General features: G+C 37.9%; 7 protein-coding genes across 10 annotated transcripts in view; 3 read left to right on the top strand and 4 right to left on the bottom strand.

The window, feature by feature from the left end:
• Nucleotides 1-425, top strand: part of LOC104798551 — a 1,650-nt gene extending 1,225 nt beyond the window's left edge. For 2 of the 4 annotated variants that reach the window (XM_010520689.1, XM_019200699.1), the window contains exon 2: nucleotides 50-425. The gene's annotated coding sequence lies outside the window, so the exon portion shown is untranslated. The remainder of the gene's footprint in view (nucleotides 1-49) is intronic. The other 2 variants (XM_019200700.1, XM_019200701.1) reach the window with 2 other exon arrangements.
• Nucleotides 426-1,039: 614 nt separating this feature from the next.
• Nucleotides 1,040-3,564, top strand: LOC104798550 (phosphatase IMPL1, chloroplastic). Its single transcript, XM_010520688.1, has 10 exons — nucleotides 1,040-1,419; nucleotides 1,670-1,737; nucleotides 1,899-2,032; nucleotides 2,175-2,263; nucleotides 2,379-2,436; nucleotides 2,523-2,575; nucleotides 2,708-2,806; nucleotides 2,910-3,023; nucleotides 3,105-3,206; nucleotides 3,312-3,564. The coding sequence occupies exons 1-10, from the start codon at nucleotides 1,141-1,143 to the stop codon at nucleotides 3,408-3,410; spliced, it is 1,095 nt and encodes a 364-aa protein (XP_010518990.1). The 5' UTR covers nucleotides 1,040-1,140; the 3' UTR covers nucleotides 3,411-3,564.
• LOC104798619 (protein PHLOEM PROTEIN 2-LIKE A9) lies at nucleotides 3,514-4,382 on the bottom strand. The gene has a single exon (XM_019200698.1). It carries the CDS (start codon nucleotides 3,965-3,967, stop codon nucleotides 3,536-3,538), a length of 432 nt encoding a protein of 143 aa, XP_019056243.1. The 5' UTR covers nucleotides 3,968-4,382; the 3' UTR covers nucleotides 3,514-3,535.
• Nucleotides 4,383-6,649: 2,267 nt separating this feature from the next.
• LOC104798618 (NF-X1-type zinc finger protein NFXL1-like) lies at nucleotides 6,650-10,251 on the bottom strand. The gene has a single exon (XM_019200703.1). The coding sequence runs from the start codon at nucleotides 10,249-10,251 to the stop codon at nucleotides 6,904-6,906; it is 3,348 nt and encodes a 1,115-aa protein (XP_019056248.1). The 3' UTR covers nucleotides 6,650-6,903.
• A 3,168-nt stretch (nucleotides 10,252-13,419) lies between these two features.
• On the bottom strand, nucleotides 13,420-13,977 carry LOC109116018 (transcription initiation factor TFIID subunit 8). The gene has a single exon (XM_019200697.1). It carries the CDS (start codon nucleotides 13,975-13,977, stop codon nucleotides 13,420-13,422), a length of 558 nt encoding a protein of 185 aa, XP_019056242.1.
• Nucleotides 13,978-17,507: 3,530 nt separating this feature from the next.
• LOC104798549 lies at nucleotides 17,508-19,992 on the top strand. The gene is made up of 2 exons (XM_010520687.2): nucleotides 17,508-18,037; nucleotides 18,375-19,992. Exon 2 carries the CDS (start codon nucleotides 18,481-18,483, stop codon nucleotides 19,846-19,848), a length of 1,368 nt encoding a protein of 455 aa, XP_010518989.1. The 5' UTR covers nucleotides 17,508-18,037; nucleotides 18,375-18,480; the 3' UTR covers nucleotides 19,849-19,992.
• A 3,450-nt stretch (nucleotides 19,993-23,442) lies between these two features.
• Nucleotides 23,443-23,793, bottom strand: LOC104798617. Its single transcript, XM_010520784.1, has one exon. The coding sequence runs from the start codon at nucleotides 23,791-23,793 to the stop codon at nucleotides 23,443-23,445; it is 351 nt and encodes a 116-aa protein (XP_010519086.1).
• Between the last annotated feature and the right edge of the window lie 411 nt (nucleotides 23,794-24,204).

Here is a 24,204-nt window from a genome sequence, read left to right as displayed (position 1 = left end):
CCCCCCTACTCACCTCTGGAACCATGCTTACCATTTTGTTTTGCTTCAGTATGTACTTTGGTGAAAATGGTTCTGCTGCAAATGGCTTGGCAACTTACACCATATATATATGTGCCCGGATTGAAGATATATGGCTATCAATGCCTGCCTGGTCTCCCTTTTCGAGCAGTAACAAGAAAAAGAGGGTTCTGTTCTGGTCTGTGAGAAATACGATATCAATGGTGAGAATCTGTAACTTGGTCACAGCCTATATTAGATGCATGAACTGTACGGCTATACCTTTGGATTGTTGAACTGTAGCCTTGGATTGGATGTGAAGCTCACCCACAACATAAACAGGTCAAGAAGCCTTGTGGAGCTACTTTGAGCTGCTTCAGCTGATGATGTTTTGCCAGTATTCTACGCTTTTCTCCGGTATAGATGTTAAGAGACAGAATCGAAGCTATACAGCAGCTCAGAACGCTGTCGTTAGCGTGAATTTCGAGAGCGTTCGGCCGGGAATTCTCGAGCCGAAGGTGGTGAAACCTATTGGTTCTCTTTAACAATGTCTCTGACTGTTCTTGAGATGCAGAGGAATTCCTGGAGAAGTGGAAACAAGGGATGGAGAAAATTCGCCAGAGACTTGTTCTCATCTTTTGGTAAATTCCGCTTGTCCTAAACGTTTTTAATTGGGATTTTATGGTTTTCTTGGAAAAGAAAAACAAAATGAAAAATGTAGATTTCACAATTGATATATGAATCTAAAGCATGGTAATATTTTTTTTTATAATCATTAATTGGGATTTATGGTTTTTTTTATAATCATTAATTGGGGGCTTGGTCTGACAAATATTTGCGAAATACCCAAATGTCCAAACATTCAGATTTTTCAAATATTCGAAATTAAGTTTTGTATCGAATGTCGAATTTTAAACATTCATATACTTGAATTCAAAATCGGATAATTCCGAAATTTAGGATAACAGACGAGCCCATGGATGGATGGAGCTAGTTTGAGGCAAAATGTCACCAATAAATAAATAAAATAAAAATTCATTTTTCCTACGCCCACCGGCTGGCGTCCTCATCGTGTCATATTTTCTGTTTCCCGAGAAATCAGAGAATTTCTGTGGAATTCTCCGCTGGTTCGGTGGTAATCAAATGGGAAGTTCTTTGATTTTCTCCACGAGAATCTCTCGGTTCCCCATGTCGCCTCTCCCTCTGACCAACCGGAATCCGAGTCCATGTCGGATTCCGGCATTGAGCAGAAATTTCCGACGTGGTTTCTCGAGAATCTCACCTCACTTCTGTTCAAGAGCTGTTCTCTCAGAGGTTTCCGGTCCGAAGCAGTACCCGAGAGTCGGTGCCAAATCCACCGGACCAATTCCGCCGTCGCAGCTCCTACATGTCGTCGAAACCGCCGCTAAAACGGGCGCCGAGGTTTGAATTCCAGAAACTTCCGTCAATTTCGATCACGCATATAAGATCTCTTCGAGTGAAATCCCTGTATCTAGTGTGTTTACTGGATGGATATCGATTGAAAAATGTGAGGTGGTAGTATTAGTATATGAATGTGATTTGGCCAATTGGTATTATCATAGCCTTCTTCATGATCAAAGGCTAAGGATTCATTACAATCGATTTAACATTTCTTAATCTTTCGGTTTATATGAGAGATCTCCTTCTGCAGGTGGTGATGGATGCTGTCAACAAGCCTAGGAATATCACATACAAAGGCCTTACCGACTTGGTAACTGAGTAAGGGGACTTTGCCCTAATTCTATCACTTTTCCAGGTCTAGGGTTTGCGATTTGGATGAACATTTCACCGTTTTCATGAAAAATTCTACTATGGGTATATCGGGTTTTCACCAAGTTATAAGCTTATTCTCTTCTCTTACAAACTGTCTGGATTTGTAGCACTGACAAAGCAAGCGAGGCTGCTATTTTGGAAGTGGTGAAAAAGAATTTCGGGGATCATCTGATTCTCGGGGAAGAAGGCGGCGTCATCGGGGATTCATCTTCCGATTATCTCTGGTGCATTGATCCTTTAGGTAATCTGTCTCTGTAATAAAACCTCGATGATGCTTAGTTCATGTTTTTTTTTCTTCATGTCTGGTTCTTGTTTTCGATAGATATGCAGTTTCGTGAAGTTGAATAATATTTACCCTTCTTGCCTTTCTATTTCATAAATAGATGGAACAACGAATTTCGCTCATGGCTATCCTAGCTTTGCGGTTTCCGTAGGCGTTCTCTTTCGCGGAAACCCAGCTGCTGCTTCTGTGGTAAATTCAGAATTCTTGCAAAAAAAAAAACATAACTATTACTACGTTTTTTTCCCTTTGGTAATGCTCCGAGAGAGAGAGAGAGAGACTCTAAGAACAATTACCCCGTCTCCAGGTGGAGTTTGTCGGTGGTCCAATGTGTTGGAACACACGCACATTTTCCGCCACTGCTGGTATAATCGAACGAGATGTTGTCTTGTTTCTTTGTTTTCGTCTAATTCGGTTTTTCGTAATATTTGTTTAACTAGTTCTTGATCAGGTGGTGGAGCGTTGTGCAATGGGCAGAGGATTCACGTCAGTAAAAACGACGCTGTAAGTGAAAAGAAACGTCTTCCGCCTGTTAGATTTAGTGTACCGGACTTTTAATATCTCTCGGCGGCTAATTTTTCCGCGAATCAAGAACTGTTTTTACTCTTGAAAGAGTCTATTGAACTTTGGTTGTAGATAGAACGAGCTCTTCTTATAACGGGATTCGGGTATGAACACGATGATCCATGGAGTACGAACATGGAATTGTTTAAAGAATTCACCGATGTCAGTCGGGTAAGGCTATATCGGATTCGGGAAATGGCTCGTTCCTTTTTTCCTATCCGCCCGCCTTTTTTTTCCTCGCTAACCAGAGTTACTACTTGTCCTCCGTTAAAAGGGCGTAAGAAGACTCGGGGCTGCGGCAGTCGATATGTGCCATGTAGCCCTCGGGATCGCGGAATCTTACTGGGAATATCGTCTAAAGCCGTGGGACATGGCGGCCGGAGTTCTCGTAATCCTCCTTCATTCCTTCATCTTTCATCGGATCTGCATTCACTTAATATACATAAAATCTGTCTCGAATCGATGCTAGATTGTCGAGGAAGCTGGAGGAGCGGTGACTCGGATGGATGGAGGCGAGTTTTGCGTTTTCGATAGGTCGGTTTTGGTGTCGAACGGCGCTCTTCACTCCAAGGTTCATGAACTGTAACTCTTCTCGGGTGAAAAAAAACCAATTTTGTTTTTAATGTTTTCGGTTCTTGGCTTGACGTTTTTCGGGTTTTTTTCCGACGGATTGCAGCTTCTGGAAAGAATCTCGCCCGCTACCGAGAAATTGAAGAGCAAAGGGATCGATTTCTCGTTGTGGTACAAGCCCGAAAACTATCACACCGATCTTTGAACTCGTTCGGAAATCATTCAAGAAGGTACTCTTCTCTTTATAGAATTAGAAACAACGGGAACTCGAGAAATAGTGTCGGTTTTCGGGTCATGAAAACCGGTGAACAATTGCATAACCGGTATGGTTTATGGAACTGATTCGTCTTTCCAAGCCATTTCTTGAACAGAGGCTTCATGGATCATCAAGCCGGTTTTCCTTTGTCCGGTCCAGACTTCATATAAACCGAACCGGAGTTTGGAATCTTGATCTGACTCCATGGGAGAAACATAGATCTCGAACCGGCCATCCGTTTCGTCCGGTACAACCATTTCCAGACCACTCTTGCCAAAGATCTGGTTAATTGATTTGATCCTCTTCCACGTCGTCTTCCCTTTCTTCCCGATTTTCGCCGACATAAAAACCGGAGCTTGGTCCCATCCCGTCGCATCCGGTTTGAAGGAAACCTTGAAACCGATTTGGTATTTCTTGCCCGGTTTTACATCGACCGTACCGGTTACCTCCAGCCAACAAATCGTCTTCAATTCAGCCGGCTTCCTACACAGCCAAGCACCATCCATTTCTATCGGAATTAGAATCCTGACCGTTGGTATACGGTAAACCGGTCTTGGTTCATCGGTTTAGTAATGAACCGGTTATCCGGTTTGTCAAAAAAAAAAAAGTAAAATAAAATATTGACATATACCCATCTTCTTTGGGGATAATCCAATAGCGAGAGTCGCCTCCCCAAGTGAAGTTTAGTCCTCTTGGCTTTATAATCCTCAAGTTTTAAATATTCGATTTAAATTTGAATTCGAATTTATAATTTGAAATCATTTGTAAATTCGATTTGGGTTTGAAGATCGGGTTCGATCCTTTATACTCGAAGTAGTTGAATATAAATTGAAATATCTTAAAATATTTTAGTAAAGTGACCACCTCCTAATTTTATTTCAGTCCAACAAATTTAATTTCTTTTATAATGTTATTTTATTGAAATTTAGGATATATTATTATGTAGCTAAAAAATGGAATGTTTATATGTTTGTAAAAAAAAAACCTTAGAAGCTCCAAGTTTTTGTTAAATTTGTCGCATATTAATTTAAACTAATTTTAAGATTGTTTAAGTATTTTTTTTAAGGAAAAAATACGATTAAAGAAAGTTTGGTGGTTTATATAATTTTATATTGAAAATAAAACCAATAATTCCTCGTCTATTTGCTTTAAACTTAATATAATGTAATTCCTAGTTTATAATTCGTGTTTTTATTCATAGTTTCTTATTAATTTTGTAAAAAAAAAATCACGTAACGAAGCAAAAACAGCAAGGGAATATTCCACGCGCCTTAATCTCCGATCTGAGCGAAAAAGGCCAAAACGCGTGGGTTGTAGTATGGCGATTTTGTGGCTGTGCTTTCCACGCGCCACAAGTGCGCGTGGTATGGTTTCACCGTAGTATCTTATTTTCTCCCAATAATATAGTTTTTTTTTCTCTCTCTAAAGCATGTAATTTGTGTATGGTGACAAAAAAACATGACAATGATTAAGTGAAAGGTTCACATTTTTTTTCCAATGAAGAATTACTAAATATCATTATATGGTTTATTTTAATTTGTTACTTAATTACATTGGTCGGTTTTTAAGCATCAAACCTATATATTAATCTATACAACCGCTAAAATTTAATAATTGTACAAATAAAATTGAATTCGAAATCAAACTAAAAATAATTTAATTTAATTGAAATTATTCGCTATAGATTTAATTTTAAAAAAAAAGATTCAAAACACCAAAAATTAACACGGAAAAGGAAAAAAAAAAACTTGCTCTCTCTCTCTCTCTCTCTCTCTCTCTCTCTCTCTCTCTCTCTCTCTCTCTCTCTCTCTCTCCATCTCTATCTATTTTTAATATATTATTGTTTTGAATTTTATTTTTGAGATGGGGCAGTAATATTACAGACCTCTTCTGAAAAAAAAAAAAAAAAACTCTCTCTCTCTCTCTCTCTCTCTCTCTCTCTCTCTCTCTCTCTCTCTCTCTCTCTCTCTCTCTCTCTCCATCTCTATCTATTTTTAATATATTATTGTTTTGAATTTTATTTTTGAGATGGGGCAGTAATATTACAGACCTCTTCTTTCAAATGGGCTTTATATAGGAGATGCAAATTTCCACTCTTAAGGAATTTTTCTTTATGAAAAAGAATAAACTGTTATGTGAACTGAATAATATATATAATTTTTTTTTAAAATTAAGTACAATTTGAAAACCGATTAAATATACCTTTTTTTAAAAAAATAATCAGATTAATTGAACTCAAAAAAATCTGAATCCAATATAAAAAAAAAATCTAATGAAAAACCATGAACATTTTTTTAATGAAAACCAAACACTCGTAGTGACGAAAATATATACCAAAATTATCGAAATAAAAATAAAAATAAAATCCGAAAATATTCATCATGTGTAAAATAAATCTTTAGTTTGATTAAAATAACAACTTGTAGATAGGTGCCAAGTACAATTGAAAAAGTAGCTAGAGATGGACATTTATACTAATGATATGTTATAGCTTAAAGGGATGCAAAAGTTAGAACAATTTAATTTGTAATAACTAGACATGAATATAGGCTTTTCATTATATATATACTATTAAGAAGGATTAAAAAGGCGTAAAGCGTCTGTATTGTCCGAATTCGAATCTCAAATTTGGAAAAGGGCATTCACACTACCTTTATCGACCTCTAGAATTAGTCCGACGAGGTTTGAGCTTCTCCCCTCCGGCCAACAATGGGACAAGTTGGGGAAATGTTCTTTCAAATTTTTACTGATCTGCCTCAGTTTTATGTATAAGTTAATCTTGAGTACCCTCCAGCTTCGCAATTGTTTGGTGGAATCCCAAATCCTAGGGGGAGATTGGGTTGTGGAAATCCTTTAGAGATAGGCTGGTAGGCTGGAAAATGTCATGGTCTTTCTTATTTTGTGTTGTTTTTCTTATTTTTCTATAAAATAATTCATAGACTTTTTTATCGAATATTTGTTTCGATAAATCCGAACCAAACCCGAAAAAATCCGAACCGAATCGATTAAGATTATATATCCGATTGGATATAAATATTCTAAATCCGAACAACCCGAACCCGAAATAACCGAATCCGAATAACCCGATCCGATCCGATCGCCCACCCCTACAGGCCGTCCAAAAACAGCACGGCGTCCGCCTTTTCTTGGGCAACAAATACGGCCCATAACTCCAATGCACGCCGTTTCTACAATCCGATTCTAAACAACCTGCCGTTTTCCACTTCAACCGAAGAAATGTTTCTGACAACCTCTCCCTGTTTCATTACAAAAATGTGTAAAATATGCTCAAAAGAATCCATACTCTTTCATATATCTGATTCTCTGAATTCCGTCTTCAGAAAGTGAAGAAAATCTCCATTGATGTCTTCTTCTTCTTCGTAAGCTATAAGAACTTGAGGTGAAGAAATCAGACAGACATTCCACATGTTCTTTTACTTGGTCACAAACCCTTCTCCCAATCATCAACCACGTCTTCTTCTTCCCCGGAGCCGACCCCCTGTAAGTTTCCGGCATCATTTCCAACCATGCTTGTCTCATTAGCAGATACAGAGGCGGTGGACATGGCCTTTTCCGACCCTAACACGCTCCAACGGTTAACTGAAACAGCTGTCCGAGCGTCGGCCTTCACCTGAATATCCGTCGAAGATGCAACGGGCGAATCGTCGTCGGCTCCCCATGAATCGTCGTCGTGAATCACAGCTTTCTTCCATGGATTCCCTCTCCGACCTTCCATGGCCGTTCCCCCATCGGGTTTTCCACCCCACGGGTTACGGGCTTGCGATGTTTGCCCGACGTTCTGAACCACCACCATGACGGCTCCTTGGTACACAGACCCGTGATCCAGCCTTCTCATCGCGGTGGCTGCTCGGGCCGGGTCATGAAAAACGGCTATCGCGTTCTTGTCGTTAAGCCAAACGAGCTCGCATTCACCTCCGAATCTCAGGACCAAGGTGCTGATACTCGCATCCCTCGGCAGATCCATAAACGAAACGACGAGCCTCGGGTCCATATCTACCATTGGATCAAAGGCCGGTGGGTGGAGGGCACTTACAGTGACAGAGCCCTTCCCTCCGATGATTCTCGACGGTGGTTTCGACTTTGGTGTGACGTGAACTACTGTGAACCGTCTTGGCTCCCACCCGGCATTGCTCACCGCAAGTTTCCACCTCCTGGCTATCAACCTGATGGCATCTCGTTTATCTTTCTGCAACGGGCAGAAGACGTGGAGCTTCAGGGCACTTGCATTTGCACTTCCTCTGCTCTTTCCGAGCACCAAGAACTTGCACCGCTCCTCCACAGCCAGTACCCATTTCGGGTCACGCATGTCCGAAATTATCTCCTTCATGGCGTGATTCTCGCCAAAATGCAGAGCATCGAGATTTGGGGGAGTGATATCGAATGCATCTTGCAGAACCCGTTTCCACTCCAGCTTAGCACAGTCATCGTCACATGTAAGTTTTCTCTGTCCAAGAGGGATTCGGTTTCCAGTTGACTCGACGGGTTGAAGTGGCACCGGAAGATTTTTCAAGACGGAGGCTTCATAGAGAGAATCAACACCGAAACCACCCACAGTTCCTCCAGCATCACAAGGAATTGCAGCTGATATACGCCCACAGGAACAAGTAATTGTGACCGGAAATTCACATCTCAAATCCGGGCAAGGATCAGAAGGATGACAGAGCGCTGCACAAGTGTGCAGCCTGCAGTCTCTTCTAGGGGCACCACATGTCTGTCCACAAGAGATGGGAACACATGTTTCGGTTTCAACTCCAACATCACAAGGTTCGGGATGACAAGTTCTGGCGCAAGCATGCATGCCACATCGTCTGGTTTTCCCGCAGAGCTTGGTACATCTAATATCCTTCAACCCACAAGGTATGTTCCTGAGAACCACATGACCGCCGATGCATTTCTTTTCTACGGGCACCGAGCAAGGTGGGCAATCTCCAAAATGACAGGCGTGAGAAGCTGCATGGCCACAAGGCTGAAGAACCGAGCACAGAAGCTGACAGCTAGGGGGAGATGTTCCGCAAGGTAATGGAGGAGGAATCGAAGTTTTTCCACATGCACATGTCAAATCAGTGAAAATCGTCTCGAGGCAAGAAGGGCAGTGGCCACTGTGACATAGAGATTCACACGAATGTTGTCCACACCTTAGCTTCTTACCACAAGGGATTTGACAAAAGTGTGGATCCCAATCCAAATGGGTTGGATCATTCTTCGGATTGGAGAGAAGGCAGCAACGGTCGCTACACCTATGCCTCCCACAGTTCTTCTTACGACCACACGGTTTTTCACAGACAAAGTTCTCTGCCTCTGCAGTTGTTTTGTAGCATTCCACAATCCTAGAAGCGGATCCACATCGACATTTTTGGTTGACCTGGATCAAACAAGGCGGGCAATCACCGGCATGGCACACCTCATTGCAGCTGTGTAGCCCACAAGGAAGAACCTTCCTGCAAATGTAGGAACAGGAAGGAATCGGATCCAGGCAACTCCGTCTCTGCTCTTCCAGAGTCGTTTTCCCGCAGTAGCATGTCTTAATCCTGTTGGGCAGCAAGTCACAGTCCCCACAGGGACCAGGATGGCAAACCTCACGACAGCTATGATTACCACATCCGAGCAATCTTCCACAGGTCGAACTGCATGAGAACAAGCCATATTCTACCTTCACCTCTCCTTTGATGTTCATGTCTCCACATATGACAACATCGGACTTTTTCTTGCAAAAACAATTGGCATTGACAAGTAATTGGCAAGGATCACAGGGACCAACATGGCATGTCCTTTCACATCGATGACGCCCACAACCGAGAAGCTTATTGCAGCACTGCCCGCAAGTCGAAACAGAACTTCGCTCTGAGCACCTCGTTGTAATCATCTTCTTCCCACAAGGACAATGTCGAGGTGGGGCAAAGGCCTTACAAGGAGGGCATGGACCTGGATGACATTGCAACACGCAAACATGAGGACAACGATCCTTTTCACTTGTCTCAGCCCCTGCAAATTCCTTCTCCAGTGGCTTCCCGCATGGTTCTCCACAAGAATGTGGTGTCAAGTATGGATCAGATGGCGGATCTTTCCTCTTTCCGCAAAAGCAACGATAGCATATCTCCTTTGACGATGTTAACTGTACAGATTGGCAACCAGGACACCTCCAATTAAAACCATGGTTTTTCTCCACTGCCAAATCAACAGAAGTCGGTGCTCGCACCCATCTCTTGATACAGTTCAGATGGAAAATAGAGTAACAGCTGGTACAAGACCAGATGTTTGCAGACCGCCTGACCATATCATAACAAATCATACACTCAACAGCCCCCTTCATTAGCTTATCCTGTATTTCTTGCACAAGTTGAGGCAAGTCCGGATCTTTCAACCCCGCCTCTTTGTTCTCGCTTCTCTCAGTAGCAATCTCCTGTCTCGTGTGTCGAGCAAAGTGTCCCCTTGACACACCCCTCTGGCGATTATAAGGCGGATGTCCTTGTCCTGAACCATTATTCCTTCTCTGGCGGTTAGCAGGGGGAGGACCTAATGCACTATTCCCACGCCCACGGGCATGGTTATTGAGTAGAAGACCTGCATCGGTGTGCCGCCTTGGCTGATTAACAGGAAGAGGTGCAGAATTGGCATCGATACTTGCGGAATCCCGATCCAGATTAGAAGAAATCAATGGCTCATTTACCACCACTGAAGTAGAGGCCCCTCTAGGGACCCAAGTCTGCCGATAACCCTGAGGACCAAATCTAGGCCTTTCCCTCCGGTCCCTCCTTACTTGAGAGCTCATTCTCTGTGATTCCAAGCACGCAGAATCAGAGCCCGTTTCCACAGTCACAGTAGGAACAACCCAAACGAATTCACAAAATGATATCTGTAAAGAAGAAGCCCATGACAAAATGTTCAGATTCTAGCTATCAGAATCAAATCAAACGCTTTTTAAGCAAAACCTTGAACAACACCCACAAACCCTTAAAAGTAATCCGGGACTTAATCCAAATATGAAACAAAATTAGTCACAGCCAGGCATCATATGGAGGGCTGAGATCGAAAATCCTAGAACGTTTCCAACAGAAAGGGAAAAATCAAAGACAACCCTAGTTACCGTTTCCAACAAAAGAATCCGAAATCCACAAAAATTCGGCTAATCAGGCATCAAGATTACAGAGAAGAAGGCCGAAATTGATGTTCAAAATCCCGAAGCAAACGACGAATCATCACAAGACAGTACCTGGCTAGGAAACGATCACAGGTGATGACCTCTATCTATCGAGGGGAGAGAGAAAGAACGATAGAGAGAGAAAATGGAGGGGCGAGGGAGAGGCCGCCTCGGCCTTGCAGCCAAATGAAGGCGCAACTTCTCCGTCCTCTGGTTTTTATTTTATTTTTATTTTCTCTAATTTTATGATTTGGCGACAATATTGAGCTCGGTGCTAAATGGGCCATTTATGGGCCTACAATGGGCCTAACTCATTCATGAAACCAAACGGCACGCGTTTTAGTAAGCGTAAAAAGAAACGAGACGGTGTTTCCCTCTCAAACGACACGTCAGCTCATCTGAGCTTTGCTGGAATTTATTTTCATAAAAAGTTATTTATTTTCATTAAATTAATGAAACCTTGTGAGGGATGATGACTTAATTCTTCCGGCAAATATTTCCCAGTCTCCGCCGCCGCCGGTTTCTTCTCTGTCGGAATCTGCAGACTCTTCTTCTGGAATGGAATCTCGCGTTCTGTTTTCGGGTCAATTCACGAACTTGGCGATTTTCCCGCGCCAGACCCGCCAAGCCTCGCTTGCTCCGTTCGCGCCTCTCCGCCGTTCTTGCTCCTTTGTCAGATGTCTCGAATTCGATATAGACCGGTTTTCAATGCGGGTCGGGTTGATTCGACCCATAAACTCCATAAAATCGGCGGCCGGTGACGACATTGCGGTTATTTCAGAGGAGAAGAAGGGTTCGGGGAGTGGAACCAAAAGGAAGAAGCTGGCTGTGTTTGTGTCGGGTGGCGGCTCGAACTTTAAGGCCATTCATGAGGGATGCGTTGATGGTTTGGTTCATGGTGATGTTTCAGCCAATGGTGGTGTTGTAAGAAACGAAATTTTCCAGTGCTTGCATATTGTGTACCAAGATACTAAACATCTGACTATGGGGCAGAGGGTTTATTGAGTGTGAATCTTGACTTGGTCGAGGTCATAAGTCTGCTTCAAGTTCAAAACCAGTTAAGAAGTGAAGCCTTGAGTTTTAAGTTAAAGAAAGAAGTTGTGGTTAAGCTCTGAAGTGAATCTTGTGAGGGATGATGTCTTAAGTTCAGATCAGAACTTAATCAAGAGGTCTCTCTAGCTGTAATTGATGTCTGAATTTTGTACCTTGAGTTGAGGTTTAGAGATTGAATGATATGGGTTGAATTTCATCTATGACAAGGAATGAAATATCTCCATCTTCTCAATCCAGAGCAACTTAATGTACAGAATCTAGTTTGCAGGGGAAAAAGACAAGGTTTATCAGATGCCATAGGGGAAGCTCCTTTAAGATGGGGCTCCGAGGTAAGAAGCAAAGTTGTAGAATGTCACTGAATATTCCACCGGCAGTGACTTGAGCACCTGCTCCTGGGCCACGGACAATACCGAGCGGTTGTGGAAGCTATGACGTTATCTGCACCCGAAAGCCGGGCAAACGGGTGATCTTTCTTGCATCCACCGCTCCTACGTATCTCAAAACCTAATAGACACACATCAGAAGGGAAAGTTCTTGGATTCATGTCTCAAACATGGTCTCTGAGTAGTAGCTGAATTGGTAAAGACAAGAACAGGAACTACTTTCTTGTTCTTGCCATTATTCCTTTGGACAATTCGTTCAGAAGGCTTTGAACATGTACATCAACTAAAACCCCAGCTTGTCAGTTTCCACCAAAAGTTATTTATCATTCCTCGATGATTTTGAATGTAACCATTTTCCACGACATTACCCTATGATACATCTATCAACCAACGGTAAAATCACATCACCAAACTATGAACAATCAACAAAGAAACAATTGACGGATAGCAAACATGTGGCGGATCCCAAAACATGGGTCTTCGGCGATCCATTGCTTACGCGATGAGCTATGTAGCTCTGCCGCCGATATTTTCGGAAACAGACCAGCCCGATAAATGTACGGAACACGAACTGCGAAATCTCCGACAGAAGCAGCCAGGAAGGTGGCAACCTCACTGAGAGAAGCAACCGGCATGATTCTGTAGAATACTTCGATCGATTCAGAAGATTACCGGCGACGAGACCCACCGGAGAGAGAGGAGAAACCGGCGATCGATCGCAGTTCGCCGAGGTCGAGGCAGTGACACTTTCGTAAATATCGAGAATGTAGGAAAGCGTGGAAGTGGAATCCAAGTGAACTCTGAAGCAATTCAAATCACATGGCTGGCTCCCGGTCCCGGGATTAGTCTGGGCCTCGGCCCAGGAAACCCGGTTACCAAAAAAAAAAAAAAAAAAAAGTGAACTCTGAAGCAATTGCGCCGTCGCATTCAAATGGCCTAATGGGATGACACGTGTATGCTTGTTATTGCTTGAAATATTAACTGACGTGGATTAAATATTTAAATTCCAATCTTTTTAATTAGTAATTTCAATTGTAAAATCACCCTCGAAAAAAGGGCGAGTAGCCCAACAAACACGACGCATGATTATTCTATTTAGTGCTTTCAAAGTTAATAGCATTTAACCGTGTTAACATACAATGTAATTACTGCATATTACATATACTTAATATATTATAAATAAGACTATGAGAATTTGTACCAAAAAAAAAATTATATTATAATTAAAAATAAAACAAAAAATGCGACGGACAAAATAGGAGCAGTATTTGATCTAGCTCCTCTGGTCGCTGGAACTGATGTTGCGATATTTGACCCGGGTTCGAACCGCAGTATTATAATATCTTTTTACTTAACCGGGAAATTATAAACCGGCCGGTTCGGATCCGGTTCTGTTGTAGCGGATTTTTTTTCCCAACTTAAACCTCACTTTATCCCTCCTCCCCGACAACTCGCCGCCGCATCTTCCGCCACAACCGCTGGATGTCGAAATCGCCGGCGGAATTTCACAACCGGAGGAGAAGCTCTCTCTCACGGAATCGGATTCCTCCCAGAGACGATCAGACCTCTGTTTCACACAGGAGCTTTCCCGGTAAAGGCTTGCGTCGGGGAACGACGGCAACCAAACCGGAACATGACTCGCTTTCGGCGGCGCGTGAGGGGCACGCGAAGTGACTCCGCTGGGTCTCAGCCGCGGGACAGGCTTCGCGAAAGGGATTTCCGGCGTGGAGACAACAAAATCGGAGAGCTCTCGGAGGTTGTTGGACCGGATCAAGCAATTGGCGTCGGTGGCGGAGCCGCCGGAAAATAGGTTACAGGAGGAGGAGAGGTCTCGGAGGCCGTCGACGACGTCGAAAAGGTTGGATTCGGTACGATTGGCGGCGTTTGAGAGCGACGCGCCTGCTCCGGCGAGGCGTTGCATGTACTTGGTGGCGATTAGGGTTAGTGCCTCTAAGGCGGAGAATTCGGCGGCTCTAAATCCGACTGACCGGCAAATCTGCGAGACGGCAACTCTGGTGAGCGCGAACGAGAACTCCGCCGCGGACGGTGGCGATTCTTCGGCGGCATCGGGATCTTTATCCTGCGCCGCCTTTTCATGGCGGCGGAGACGTTTTTGGAAAAAACCCTAATTTTGCTGGTTTCGAACCCGCCGCATCGTTTGTATAAATCTGGCGTGTAGTTACACAAAAAAGCCACTAAGGACCGATAAATTTATTTTTAAAAAATAATAAAAACAATTTGGGAGATTATCAAATTTTGACACCTATAATTTATTTCTTAATAACCGAAAAACAAAAAACAATTACATGGAGTCGGTTGAAATCATTATAATAATAAAATCTTCATTACAGAATTTGACTAAAGAAATGTAAAATTTATTAAATATAAAATTTATTAGGATAGAGAATATATATATATATATATTATAATAGTAAATCATATATAAATACTTAAAATTTTATAAAAATTTCAAATAAATATTTGAACTATAAAATTTTTATATAAATATCTAATATTTTTTAAAAGTCTATATAAATATCCAAATTTCTGAAAAAAAAAATTAAATAAATTCAAATCGTTATTATTTTTATTTAAAAAATATCTAATTTTTAAATTTATATTGAAATTTTTTTTAAAATCTAAATATTTTTATTAGATTTTTAAAAAATTTAAGTATTTATATGAAAATTATATAATATATATTATTTATGTGAGATTTTTATAAAAGATCAGATATTTATATAAAATCATATATTATTTATATCTAATTTCAGATTTGTCTTTCTCTCATTAACAAAAAATATTTTTTGTTTTCTGATTTTTCAATCTTTTTACTATTTTATATTCTTCGATTAATTATTACTAAATTTAAACATCATGATATTCAATCTCATACTTTTTACGATTTCAGTGGCATATTTTTTTGCTTGTAAATTTTGTGGTTATTTAATTATTATTATTAAATTTTAAAATAATAATATTCAATCTCCTATACTTTTACGATTTCAGTGGCATATTTTTTCCTGCGTGTAAATTTTGTCGTTATTTGGTTGGAATTGGACAAGGTATCATTATTATTAGGCCTATGATACATAAGTGGCCCATTTGTAATGGGCTTGATGTTATGTATCCCATTTGTAATGGGCTTGATGTTTTTCTTTTTCTTTTTCGTTTTAGTTTCCATTAATTAGGTTCAAGATCTAAAAATAATTATTTATAAATCCACTACCAAAAAATAATATCGTTTTTTTTGGTAACCCATCATCGTACAACCCTTTGGATCGGACATCATCCGGCTCTACAGTCCGGACAACATCTAGTAAATCTCGACTCCGTACAATAGTCGACAAACCACGCAAAATAGATAAACCAATCGAAACTGATCGGATAGAGAAACTCAGAATTTCGTATAGGAGAAATTTGTCCTTTTTTTCAATTAAATTGGAGACTTATGATAATATTAAGTTTACCTTGGTCTAATTGGTATATTTTATTATATTATATGTTCTAATTAAAAAAAAGATTTTAACCTTGTCTTCATGTCATGTTTTAATCACAGGTTTTCTACTGTGCTAATTGCTAATTAGTAATTACATATCCTAGGAAATCAAGGATTTTTTTATTTATGAAATTGCATGGATTTATGTACATTTTTTTAATATCCACTTACTATTATATAACAACCCTAACAAATATCACTTTCATATTAATATTAGGGGTATCAATTTGGGTCCGAGGTCCGAAGTCCGACCCGGCTCAGTCCGAAAAGAGTAATAGCCTTGTATGCATATGCTATGCATATAAAAAAAAATTATTATCTTAGATACAATTTATTAAAAAATACAATATCATCATAAATAAATGTATATCTAGAAATTATTTCTATGGCTTTTTTTATTTTGTAAATCTATGGCTATTATTTCTTAAGATATATTATAATAACTTATTGATAGCATATGATAATTACTTTAAATATAATAACTTAGATAATCGTTAAAAAAACCGTCGCCAATTCATTTTTGGTAAAAAAAAAAGTTCTTCGGAAATTATATTTTTTGTAAAATTTTATAATCGCCAAATTAACTAAATTTATTTTCCTACCATATGAAATTAGTTCAAATTAAATGTGCAAAAACATTTAAAAAAATTGTGGACTGGTAGTTCGATGATATATATTCATTCATTCGCTCGTTGACTTTTGTTTGTCATTCATTTATGAAAATAAGAAGCATAGTGGAACAAAATAATACATTGCATGTGTGTTGAGTTGTAAATTTATATGTCACAATGATTTTGTTTATACCATTTTAAAATAAGTTTTGAAGTAAATACAAGAAGATTCCTATTGATATATACAAGACAAATCATAAAACTACCATCATAAATACATAATTAATATAAAATCCAAAATGCATATAAAGAATATAAGAAGACGAGATTTTTAGAATCACACCTAATATAAAAAAAACAATATTAAATAAAGCCATTTTACCAAAAAACAAAATATGAAATAAAACCAACACCTAGGTAGAATAGAAAAATAGAACTTCAGTTCATGCAATGCCAAGTCTCCATTCTCCATCTTAGGCCCCATATTAGGGGTGGGCACAAATACCCAAAAATCAGGTATCTGTCGGATATCCATCTCACGGATATCCGATCTTAGAGTACTCGTAATTTTTAAATCCAAACCCAAATCCCGATTTTTCAATATCTGTAAATCCGAATCTAAATCCGAATAATAGAATTTTTAAAACCGGATACCCAATTATTATGATTATAAATAATTATATCTTATATTTATATAACATTTTTATAAAATATAATTATTTTAGATGAAATAATATCATATTTTTTAATATTAATTCAAAAAAATTAAATTTATTATTATTTATCTCTTATTATCTCTTTTGTCTTATATATTTTATCATAATTTATCAATTTTTATAAATCTATCTTTATTTTTTGAAAATTTTATATATGAATATTATTTTTTTATAAATAAATCCAGATTAAGATACCGCGAATACCCGACCATTATTCCGGATATCCGTACCTCGGATATTCGTAAATATCAAAGCTCGTATATAAATTTTATAGTTAAATATCCGAGTCTTCCAGATCCAAATCTAAATCTCTCGATTTTTCTGATTATTCGACCTGTGTCCACCTACTCCATATGATTACAATCTGCTTCCATATATCTTCTTCTATATATATATATATATGTGGATATAGACGTGAGATGTATAAATATAGCATATATATATATATTATATTTGTCTCATTGAAATCCGCCCTTCAGTTTCCTCGTTGGGTCCACTTTGTTGCAAATCCAATACATGTATACATATATATATATATAAATACTATGTTTGCACCTTCCCCTTGCTTTAAAATATTGCATGAAATTGCATTCCTTTCTTGGGCCCGAGAATAAAAGTTTGAAAATTTGTTTCCCATGTTACTCATCATTTCTAAATTCTATCTAATTGCACACACATATACAATACATACATACATATATATATATATATATTGCATTAAAAAAATAGAATCCCATATGAGACAACTGGATTTGTAGTCAAAATAACCCTAAAGTTCCCGTCTTTCTTCCCTTTCCCCTCTTGATTTCTGGGATTCTGTTCTTGAAGCTTCTATCAATATTTTTTTTTCTGAATTATTTCAAACAATTTTGTATTTCTCTCCATCTGTCAATAGCATATTCCTCTGGGCTCTGAGTTGTCATGACTGCGATGGGGTTGGTGCTCTTTTCGTGATTGTTTCCTCTCTCTTTTTTGTCCCCTTTGCTTTTTCGTAAAGTTTCCTGCAATTTTTTTTCTCCATCGAGCGTGATTGTCGATTTGATCGCCCGCTCATCGTTTTTATCTGCTACTGCGTTTATGGGTTTCGTATCGTTCGATGTCTGTTTCGTAACGATCGGATAACGCCAGATTTGGATTAAACAGAATTACAAAAAGGTACGGATCCCCTCTGCAATTTCTCTCTCTCTCTCTCTCTCTCCCTCTGTTCTTGGTTCGAGTTTTTTGGATTTTCCTTTGGACTTTTTGCGTGCGATTTTCCGGTTTTCGTCGGATGCCCATTTCGTGTTTGGATTTCGCATTCAATACCCATTTCCAAAGTTTGAATTTTCGCATCTGGGTTTTTTGAATTTTTTGCATCTGGGTTTTCTTCTCGTTTAGGGTTCATACTTCATCCCGACATGCATGCGAAAGTTTTTGGGGACCGATTCAATCTCTCTGAATTTGGAAGCTCTGAATATTGGCCTCAAACCTTGTTCTTCTTCGGTTCGTGCAGGTTTTTCAGATTCGGATTATCCGAAATTACAGCGTGATTCCAGTTGAGAATTCGATTATCATTTGAAGATGGTGGATTCGGAGCAGTGATAATCTGTCGTTCTCAGATGGATTCTCCGTCGAGTCGGAAGAATCTGAGGTTATTCAGATACGTTTCCAGGCCCGTAGCTTGCAAATGCCTTCTTCTAGTGTCGATTGCTCTGTTCTACAGAGCTCTGCTGCTTTACTGTTCTTCCGGGAATGGATTGAATCGCTCCTGGAACGACGGCGGATCTTCGATCCGAACCCGTTACATGTCGGATTCCGACGTCGGAATCCGTCGGAATAAGTTTCTCGAGGTTCCTCAGATCGTGTGGGGTTTGAACAATCAGAAGATTGCGTTTGCTAGGGCTTGTTTAACTGCCAGAATGCTGAATAGGTCACTTCTCATGCCGAGCTTGAGCGCTTCCTTGTTCTACAAGGAACTCGATAAGCTGAATCCGATATCGTTCGATAAGGTGTTTCGGTTCGACCGGTTTAACTCGCTCTGCAGCGGGTTTGTTCAGATTGCTCGGTTCTCGGATCCGAGAAACGGGAGCGATGTGTTTGATTTGATGAAAGGTAGCGGGAGGAGATGGACGGTGGGACGAGATTTGGAACAACTGAGGGAAGCGAGCGAGAAACCGATCGATGATTTCGAAGTGATTCGGATCGTGGGGAAGAATCCGTTCTTGTGGCACGATCACTGGCCCGTTAAGGATTACGCTAAGGTGTTCGAATGTATGGAAGTGGTGGACGAGATCGGGAGAGAAGCCGATAAAGTTGTGATGAAGGTTCGACGAGCAGGGGAAGAAGCAATGGCTAAACTCAAACCCGGGCTCGTCCCGAAGTTTTCAGGTAACCCACCGACGATTCCTTACGTAGCGGTTCACATGAGGATAGAGATAGATTGGATGATACATTGTAAGAAGTTAGAACAGCGGAAGAACGTTTCCGAAATCTGCAGCAGTAAAGAACAGATCATGGAACGGGTCGGGAATGTCGTGGGCTCGAAGATTCCCGTCGTGGTTTACCTCGCGGTAGCAGACAGTCTCCTCGAAGATTCCTCGATTCTAACGGGATGGAGAGACGGGTTACTCCCGTACGAGAAGAAAACCCTCGGGGTTGAGAAGATGTACAAGAAGTATCCGTATCTGATCCAATCCGCAATAGACTACGAGGTGTGCTCGAGAGCCGACGTGTTTTTCGGGAACAGTTTCTCGACGTTTTCGAGCCTCGTAACCCTCGGGAGGACGCACAGGGCGATAAGGTCGGGAATCACGGGATTTTGCGGGGAGAACGGCGACGACGACGAGGGTTTCGGGTGGCGGAATTACGCGTATAATCTACGGGGGAAATCGGACGACGTTCCTCGGAGATGGATGACGAACATGTCTGAACCAAGCCTGGAAGCCATTAGCTATGGCTCGAATGACGTGTCTTGTATATCTGTATAGATATATTTATTTTTTAATTTTTTAATTTTTTTAAGGTAAGGTTAATTGCGGATACATATACTGCGAAATATGTTTTTCAATTTTGGATTTCGAATTTAGAATTTAGGGTTTAGAATTCTATATGGATTTTGGAATTTTGATTCATTTGTTTGTCGTACAAAATTGAAATAATATATTAAAGGGATAATTCTATATAAAATTCATAGTTTTTATTTTTCGTAATTTAAACTCTATACTTTTTATCCCAAAAAAAACATTATACTTTTAAAAATTGGCAATTAAATTCTATATTTTTTAAAATTGATAAATAAAATCCTAAATAAAAAAATTATTATTTAATGATGTCATAGTCACTTACCACATCATCTAACTCTCAATATTTAATAATGTTAATTAATAAAAAATAATATTTATAAAAATAAAATTTGAAAATTATACATATACATATATATATAATGAAATGATATATACACATATATAAACATATTTATATATATATATATATAATACAGGTTTTTAAACGAATTATCCTTATATTGAGTTAATTCAATTTTGAAATTGATTGAATTTATTTTTTGAAGTCAAATTAAGTTAATTCAACTTAATTTGAATTTGAATATAAAAAATAGTAAAAAACAATCTAACGAAAATAAAGTGGATTTAAAAATTGATTGAATTTATTTTTTTAAATTAAGTTAAGTTAATGAATTTTAAACCGAATTTGAATATGGAAATAGTAAAAAAAAATCTAACGAAAAAAAAATAGAAGATGCAAGATTTTTTAATAAAATTGAATTGAATATATCATAAAAAAAAAACACAAAGTATAATTTTATATGTATATAAAACAACAAGTCGTAATGTTTTATAGGATTCAACGAGACCTCAAACCCTAATTAATTGGTATTGTAATCATCTATACGATCATTAAAAAAAAATGGTTGAATATGCATGCATGGGCCGAGAGTTATAACCAAAACACTGATAATTAAGGTGTCATTTTATTTTATAAATATTGTAAATTTATATTTTCTATTACAAGCAACAAAAAAAAAACCCACCATTTTTTTTAATTTCTAGACACGACAGTTACATACACACACCCCGTTCTCTATGTATCCGACACATCCAGGCTCGCATCCCGTGTCGCAGTCTTGGTTGAGACGAATGTCCTCTCCGTCGCCGTTACACACGCAAACGCCGTTATCTGGATAACAGCCGGAATCACATCCCGTGTGCTCCGGCGGACATTGGCATCTGCATTTTCCGTCCACGATGGCGCCAAAACAGCCCGGAGGGCATTGTATCGGGCAGTCTTCTTGAAGCTGGCTTTGGTCGCTCTTATCTGTAACTGTTGTCAAGTAAAACATACAAAATGTATATATATCATATATATATATAGATACATACATATCATGAATATATCAAAACCATATATATATATAGATATAGAGATGCAAAACAAGTTGGTTCGACCCGATCCGACTCAATTGTAACCCATTTTTTATGATTAAAAAATTTGTTGTCTCCTTGTTTGGTGGATCTAGAAAAATATATAATTAGAAAAAATATATTTTTATTATGCGTAAGCTTAATTTTATGGAGGTATTTTATGATTTTATTTAAATTTTACAAAATTCACATGAAAAATAAAAAATTTTATTGGTTGATTGGAGGCATGTCTCCCTTTAGGTCTGCCATTGGGTTCATCCCAAATCGGTTCAATTCGTGAATCCGAATAAAAAATAAAAAGTATTTAAAATAATAAAAATATTTTAAAAAATAATAACAAATTTTCAAAACTAATAAAATATATAAAAATAATAATAATAATTTTTTTATAAAGAAATTCTCGTTTGGCTGACTCATTTTTTTCGGACTCGTGTTTTTTTTCAAATTCAGAACTATAAAAACGAATTGACCCGCAAACCGGTTTACGGTTCAAATTCGTTTTTGCACCCTATAGATAGAGAGAAAATAAGTTATAATATACATGAATAATATTAGGTTACTCACGAGAGAGGAACACGAAGAGGGCAACAAGAAACACAATCTTGGATCCCATGTTTTGTATTAACCCTGAGAGATATATTTATAATATCTTTTTTATATATTTATTGCAATTGTGATATTAAACTTCAGTATTTATAGAAAAGGGGTAGAGGTAAACCCTAATTAATCATTTTACTTTGGGAATAAGCTTAGATCACAAACATAAATTATATCATTAAGAAAACATATTGATCTTTTATCTAAAAATTTAGCTATTGGATTTCATCAACGGTTTAAATAACATGCATAGAGATTATATCAATGAACATAAAAATATATTAATTAAAGGAACTTAATTTTCTGAGATTATACATGCTTTTGAATATTAAATTTCTGATATATGTGGACATATTTTGAATGTTTTACATGTGATAAAAATATATTGAATGAACTACTTTTCTGCTATTAAATATTTTGAATATTAAAATTTTCGATGAATATAATATAATGGGTATATGGACATGTTTTGAATGTTTTCCATATGGTCGATGGCGTATAAAAATTTTTTTTATGCAAAAATAATCTATAAGAATTGTTAATTATTTATTACACGACACAAAAATGGGGCCTATTTTATTAACAAAAATCTATTACATTATAATTATATAAATGAGACTATAGCTTTTATGGTATAGAATATAGAAAAACTTATTATTTCTACTCATTTTACATGGAAAGTGATCTTAGTAATTATTAAGAGATTATATTATTAATATCAAAATCTATGCTATAAACACGTAAGAGGGACAAATCTTACTGAGATTTTTTTTTGCCTCTTTTAATTAATCAAATTCAATTCTAAATCAACAGTTTTGTGGTAAAAACATTATTATCATATTACATGTTATTATATTAATATAATAATTTAAAAATACCATTTTTAAGAGTGGTCAAACCCAGTAATTAATACTTATATTTAAATAAATTATCCTTTAAAATTTAAGAATTACAATAAAAAATGGTGATATAGACTATGCAGTTGTAAAAAAAAATATTCAAATTAAATAGACCATTCATTAAACCATAAATATTAAATCTTATTATCGTACTTAAAAAATACCTAAAATGTTAACAACCATTAATCATTAAACCAAACCCTAATATATTTTAAAAATAATTAAAAATGTATTACATTACGTGCTATATATATATATATATAATAAATTTCAAATAGGTCCTATAAAATAATATACTTGCAAAAAGTAATGATGCAGCCTAATATATACATGTATTTCTGAACTTGGAAAACTTCAGTTATATTAATACACATTGATAAAATATTTGCCACTCATGTGTAACACTATATAATAAACATAATCATTTTAATATTTATATAAACATTTTATATTTATTCAAATTGCACCAATAATTATGTATATATAATGAAAACGAAAATCAATGCAAAAGGATTAGAAACCGTAAGAAAAACGTCTGTCGATTCACTTATTTGTGGAAAGAGGGATTACATAAAGGATGATTTTATGATGTGATGAAACACATCTTATTATCCCCCGAAAAAACAAAATTAAAAAAAAAAATTGACTACAAATCCTCCTGCAACTCGGGAAGTGCCAAGTTCATGTTCTTAAACAGACAGAACAGCTTAATGGTGACGCGCAGCCACAGCTTCCCGGGGAACACGGAAGGCCAACAGTTGTCGGAAAGACCGTTGAGCGTACGGCAGCAAGATGCCTTCAGCCCGCCGAAATGGCCGTGGAATATTCCCTTGATCCCTTCCGCGCATCCCTTCACACTCTTGATCGCGCCCAGGCATTCCTTGGGGTGGAAAGCTTGAGGGTTCTCGGCTTCTTGGTCTTGGGATTGAGCCGACGAGACGAAGATCAATCCCAAGAAAAAGACGACCGTGATCATAACCTGAATCCCTCTTGCCATCTTGAAAACGAAAATGAAAACGATATTATATGGTATATGATATGATATATTATATATATATATATATTCTATAGTGTGTTTGTGTATTGTATGATGAAAGATGAACCGTACGAGGTTTATTTATAGTGCCCGGATGCGATCATTAGGGTTTGGATTGATTCTCGAAATTTTAAATCATGATTTTTGCGATTTTTCCTCGCTAATTGTTTGGGGGTTAATCCCCTTTTCTTTGCTCCTTTCCATATATATTAAGCACATATAATTTTGATTAGCCTTGATAATTGATGTTTAACAATTATTTTCCTTTTTTAGGGTTTATAGTGTCGCGGATTTAATTTCAAACTCGTTTCGCCATTTTTTTTAGTGTCGACATTATGTTTTATAAGATATATATATATATATATATATATA

This window comes from Tarenaya hassleriana, unplaced genomic scaffold, assembly GCF_000463585.1.
Source record: "Tarenaya hassleriana unplaced genomic scaffold, ASM46358v1 Cleome54, whole genome shotgun sequence".
NCBI lineage: Eukaryota > Viridiplantae > Streptophyta > Magnoliopsida > Brassicales > Cleomaceae > Tarenaya > Tarenaya hassleriana.
The sequence above is the reverse complement of the archived record's forward strand: the minus strand, read 5'-3'. Positions and strand labels throughout refer to the sequence as shown.